Source organism: Lygodium microphyllum, chromosome 11, assembly GCF_053477565.2.
Source record: "Lygodium microphyllum isolate KBCC chromosome 11, Lygodium_microphyllum_v1.1.10, whole genome shotgun sequence".
NCBI classification, from domain to species: Eukaryota; Viridiplantae; Streptophyta; class Polypodiopsida; order Schizaeales; family Lygodiaceae; genus Lygodium; species Lygodium microphyllum.
The window spans coordinates 140,559,642-140,565,641 of record NC_141145.1 but is presented as its reverse complement, the minus strand read 5'-3'; the positions used below and the strand labels follow the sequence as shown (position 1 = coordinate 140,565,641).

Below are 6,000 nucleotides of genomic sequence, written 5' to 3'. Positions count from 1 at the left end.
CAATGTTGCTATTGAATTTTGCAAAGAAAATGCAGTTCACATGAAAGGAACTCACTGCATGCTTGCCATGGGTTGAGCGCTGCAGCATTGATAGCATGAATTACAGATAATCACATATGAGCTGAATGACAAGAATAATTCTGAACATTGTGTTGACAATTGCTTGGAGTAAAAGTCGAGTTTAGGGAAGGGAGAATGGAAATAATGCCTTTTGGGCAAGCAAATGATAGGAGTTGGGAGGGGAGAGGGGGACGAAGAGGGCCAGGTCAAATGAGTGTGTGTGGAAAAGGAGGTTGGCTAACTTAAGAAGAAGCAAAGAAGAACTTAGTGCAAGGCATACGTGTAGTGTGAGCTTTGAGATTTATAAGATAACAATTGTTTTTAAATTCGTTAATTTGAGGTGGTTGACATGCCTAATTGGTGGAAAAGCAATGCGATAGACTAGCACTATTTGCATTGGGCGGCAAATGTAACACATGCACAATTTAGGTGCACTTGCCCACCTAAAATGGAACATGCATGGTTTACATGCGAAAGGGCTCTTAGCTAGTTACCAAACTCACCAAAACTTTCACTTAGTTACCTTCTATCAACTTGTGTGATTATTTATTATCTCTAGGAATATATTATTTTTTCAAGCCCAAAGAAATTTCAAGTTTGGAAGAGTTACATGTGGAGGAATTTCAAGGGTGTGTTTAGACTTTTTAAATGAAAATTTCCCTTCGGGGGCTGTATTATAATAAGCGCTCTTGCGTTGTAATAATATTGTAATAAGTAGAACCGAAACCAAAAACAGTCATCTCGCCAGCTGGATGATGAAACTGAGAAAACAGACTCACACGAGGCAACGGGGAGCGCATGATGACGATGACGGATGGATTGACGATGGGGGACGATGACAATGACGATGACGATAAAGACGTGACGATGGCGTGAATACTGATATCAGTAAGAGACATGCACTCCCATCGAGAGAGAGAGAGAGAGAGAGAGAGAGAGAGAGAGATGGACACGGAGGAGCTGAAGAAGAAGAAGAAGAAGAAAGAGGAGGAGGCCGCGAGAGGGGATTCAGAGGAGGCGGCCACAGGAGCAGGGGGAGGGGGAGAGGAAGAAGTGCGGTTGGTGTGGCTGGCAGATGGGAGGCGCATCGCCTTCCGAGAGCTGGGATGCAGCCAGTCCACAGCTCAGAGGTCTCTCCTCGTCCTTCATGGAGCCTTCTCATCACGCCTCTTTGCCATGCCAGGTCTCTCTCTCTCTCTCTCTCTCTCTCTCTCTCTCTCTCTCTCAATATGGGGTTCGTTTCGTCTTAGAGCCGGCGGATCAAATTTTGAAGAAAGAAAAATAAAGTGTGTTGCAAATATATACGGTAGCGACCAGCCCGGTCGTGGCGTAGTGGTTTGGGTCCGGGTTTTGAGTAACAAGATTGTAGAAAGATGAAATCTTGAATCCCACTTGCCCTTCAGCATGTAAGTAATGACTTCAATTTGTGATTTTCATCCTTAGCGTTAGATGCTGAGGATTCTTAAATAAATACTAGCACACAGAACGCTAGGTTGTTTCACAACAACGGCAAAAGCAAAGTTGTGTGATTGCTCAACAATCCATTTCTCCTCTTTTCCTTCTCTCTTCCTATTTTGTTTCTTTTCTCTCTCCCCCTAATTCCCCATGTCTAACTTTTCTCTCTTTGTCTTCTATTTTAGTTTATTTTTTCTCATCTCTTGGTTCTCTCTTTCTCTCTTTTCTTTTTTTCTCTCCCCATTCTCTCTCTCTCTCTCTCTCCTTCTTCCCCCTCTCTCCTCTCTTTTCCTTCTCTCTCCCTCTCCTATGGGGCTAGCATATCCTTAGATTTAGATGATTCATGCATGTTTCAAATAAAAATATATTTTCCAAGTCGATCTTCCATGAATTTGATCTTGATAATTATGGGGCTAATATACTTTATTAAAGGGAGACAATTAAACACTTTTCATAACAGGCACCATACCATCGTACTTTATTAAAGGGAGACAATTAAACATTTTTCATACATCTTCTAATGCACATATGCCCGTGAATCAAGTTGATTGACAATGTTGAGATCATATAACTATATATTTTTAATAACTTTAAGGTACCATTTGCTTTGGGTGGCCTACAAATGTTGAGCAATAAATATTATGAATATTTACTAATATTATATTGATATTTATTTACATTAATATCAACATCATAGGTCAAATGAGTTATATATGAGCATATGTGTCACAAAGATGTGGCTCAATTAGGGTATGCTTTGTATTGTTATAAGTGACCATCACTTAATTGGCTCCTTTAACATACCATCTTTACACACACACACACACACACACACACACACACACACACACACACACACACACACACACACACACAATATTACTTGGTCCTCTCCACTAGCCTCCCTATAGACCGATGCTTGCAAATTTTCTTCTAATCCATGCATTCCATGTCCTCATGACCAAGCAATCAATGCCATGCATTGGGCTCTTTCTTTGAATGAGGAGTCCCTCTTTTCCATGAATAAAAAGCAATGAAACTTGAATCCATGGTTATGTCCATAAACAATGATAGTCTCAAGGCATCATCATGCCTTGAGAGAAATAAAAGAGGTAAACTTTCTACATGTAAGCGAGCATCATCAACAAATGTTGTATTCATATTTCAATAAATATGATTTCAAAGTATCACACATCTTTGTGAGGATGTTAAAAAATGTGTACATTAAAGTAGTGCATATACATCTATTCACAACAAATTTAAAGGATGTAACTATGCCAGGTGTGTCTGAAGCTCTTCTCAAGAAACTAAATGTGAGGATGGTGGCTATTGATAGACCTGGATATGGAAGAAGTGATTCTCATTACTCACAAACGCTCCTAAGCTTTGCTCAAGACATGGAGGCTGTAATTGATGAGCTTAACATGGGGGAAAAGGTTTGGCTTTTAGGCTACTCTTTAGGTTCTATGTATTGTTGGGCTGGAGCATATCACATTCCACACCGCCTAGCCGGAATTGCACTTTGGTCTCCTATTGCAAGCTTCTCTTGGAAGGTGAGTCTCCATATCTTTTCACATCCTTGTATGTATGCTCATGTGCTTATAGCCTAGGTCTTGCTTCATCTTTTTAATAACAATGATATCTTACACATATGTACTAGTGCTATACATAAAATGCTACATTTGTGAGCTTAATGTTTATCTTATGTATGAACATAAAGTGAGGTGTGGGTGGGTAGGTGTGTGTGTGCACGTGTGTGCACATTGCACATGCATGCACACTCATACATTGATGTGTGCACGCATACGTGTGTGTGCATTGCACGTGCATGCACACTCATACATTGATGTGTGCATGCACACATGTGTGCACATGCACATGTGTTCGTGCATGTGTGTGTATAAGCATGTCCATGCATGTGTGCCTGTGCATGCATGCATATCAAATTGATTAATTTTGAATATGCCATCTCATACTTGAAAAATCATGTGCTTTATGGTTAATTTGGTTAGTGTATGCTTCTTTGTCATGAAGCTCCTTAGGCAAAGGACACCACTTATGTTGAATCAACAACAAAAACTTGATATGATCCTTTATGCTATCTATATGAGAGTGATGATAATGAAACATCATGGCATATTAGTGTCATGTGCAAAGAAACCATTAGCGAGGCACGAAAATTGTCAATTTACAAATTTATTGGTTAGAAAATGCTCTTGTGGTAGATTACCATTGAATGGTGGATTGAAATTATGGCTACACATTATAATTTGAGATTTTGTTGTATAATTTCCAAGTTTTTTTCAGAAGAGGAGTTAAAAGAGGTACGCCTTGGTTTCTCTTGGAAGGCATTCAGAGCATTATATTTCCTTTCATTAGATTTGGCATTTTCATCTTTTCGACGTCATGTGGGAGACCTTAGCAAGAAGATTATTCAAAATCCAAAAAATTTAGGGTTTTTTTTGAAGGATCTATCACAACTTGATCAACTTGCATTACAAAGATATGAGGTTTTGACCTTTGTTCTTCGGTAAGTTTCTAAGAACTTTATGCATGCATATGCAAAGCCAAGTGCTTGTGCATGTTGTAGAGATATGCATAAGTGAAATGCTTGTGCATGTTGTACATATGCATGAAAATTTCTTTGTTAGTTTTACTTATGCTATGTACATATGTCACAAATGGTTGCAAACATTTGTGTGATGTTATGTAGAATATGTATATTTGTGTAAAATGTGTTATCGATACCTTTTTTTTTTTGAAAACTTGAAGGATTACTAATTAAGTTTTAATATTTACAACGTCTATACAACAAAGTGATCGTGTCGAAGCAATGGGAGGTTGGAATTGTGGTTTTGGCCTAGCAAAAGACTTTCAACTTCTAAATAAACATTGGGGTTTTGAGTTGGAAGATGTTGCAAGTACATATCAAGGAGTTATCCACATTTGGCAAGGTGACAAAGACAAAGCTGTTCCATTACAGCTCCAAAAGCTAATCCAAAGGCACGTGCCTCATGTTGTGAAGCTTCATGTATTACACAATGAAGGCCATTTTTCTTGGTATTATTTGAATGATTATGCTCATTATTTGACATTGAGCATATTATTCAAGACAAATGTATCTCTAAAATCCAACATTTGATATGCACCTACAAAATGACAAGTTTATTTACATGGTGCTTCTAATGTTTAAGTTCGTTTAATATAGAAGCTATGCATAATGATTGACTAACTTGTGTATGAGTCCTTAAGCTATTACATGTTGGCTAAAAATAGCTCATTAGGGAGGTCATCCCAACCTAGGCTTTTCCTACATGGTAAATGGGATAGGGCCTCCTTCACTTTAGCCATTGTAATATCCGCTTCCATCAAATCTACCCATTTAGGCTTAACTTGATTTTGAACCAAGTCACAAATGTATAAATAAGCACAATAAACAGCATCAGACATAACTTTTTGAGGCACATCTAAATAATAGATATAGGCTCAATAATCATAGCACCGTGCTCATTCATCAATTGCACAATATTATCTTGGTGGGCATATTTCTAGTGTAGATGAGCAAAGGAACAATAAATTTGACAGTTATTATCATGCAAAGCATCTAAACAAGCTAGCAATTTAAATTTATCGCATTGCTCCTCTTGAAGAGCTTAGACTTTGCATTTCAACCATTTAGAATATGTAATCAAGTCATCAAATGTATCCTTGGCCTATTTCATATAGACTGAATGTCCCAATATAGAGTACAAATACTGCAATTTAGAAGAAAAGTAGATGAATGCTGAATACCATATTTTTGGGACAAAGCATGTCCATTATCCCTAAAAATGGGCCATGCATCGATACCCTTGGGTAGAACTTGCATGCTAAACGTAGTAGTTAGTTGCTATATGCACCCAGAAAATTGGCTATTCAGTAGAAAACACTGTGTAAAATGTAGAGACAAGCGAGCAAGTAGAGCCTTGAAGGCATACACTGGGGCCAGTGAGTCATTTCCAAAACCAAGGGGTGATTATATGAAAAAACATACTGCCTCTACATTCACACGCTGGTCTAAACTTTATTTTTGAAAATAAAATGTGTGTACTACTCTACTATGTGATTGCTTACCTTAAAAGGATTCCTCATTAAAATTTGGTATATATAAGTAGGATATTCTTCGAAGTCATCCACCCCAAGTTAGTTGATAGTGAATATGTTTTTTAAGTTGTTATTTGTGGGGTAATGATGTATGTTCAAGTTGATTGCATTTGTGACAAATAGTTGCAGAGCTTAATCAAGCATAGGCTTAATGCTACATTCTTAACATGCGTTGGCTTGGATGCGTGATAAGGATTGATAGCACACCTTTAAGATGGAGAAAAAAGAAGGAAGCTTGAAAGAGCCAAGATTGGGATGATGACAATAAAAAAAAGCCATAAGATCTCCCAAAGAGGTTCACTTGTCCCAAGAAGGGGGACCACATAGTCACTCTATTGGGAA

General features: G+C 38.1%; 1 protein-coding gene across 1 annotated transcript; it reads left to right on the top strand.

The window, feature by feature from the left end:
• Positions 1 to 980: 980 nt before the first annotated feature.
• Positions 981 to 4,714, top strand: LOC148029445 (uncharacterized). Its single transcript, XM_087688711.1, has 4 exons — positions 981 to 1,243; positions 2,797 to 3,068; positions 3,813 to 4,045; positions 4,333 to 4,714. The coding sequence occupies exons 1-4, from the start codon at positions 1,006 to 1,008 to the stop codon at positions 4,655 to 4,657; spliced, it is 1,068 nt and encodes a 355-aa protein (XP_087544837.1). The 5' UTR covers positions 981 to 1,005; the 3' UTR covers positions 4,658 to 4,714.
• Positions 4,715 to 6,000: the final 1,286 nt, after the last annotated feature.

Bases quoted from the DNA above. Each gene is read 5' to 3' on its own strand.
- LOC148029445 (XM_087688711.1), top strand. From the start codon at position 1,006: ATGGACACGGAGGAGCTGAAGAAGAAGAAGAAGAAGAAAGAGGAGGAG. The intron at 1,244-2,796 runs GTCTCTCTCTCT...TAACTATGCCAG, and splicing joins ACGCCTCTTTGCCATGCCAG to GTGTGTCTGAAGCTCTTCTC. The intron at 4,046-4,332 runs GTAAGTTTCTAA...TATACAACAAAG, and splicing joins GTTTTGACCTTTGTTCTTCG to TGATCGTGTCGAAGCAATGG.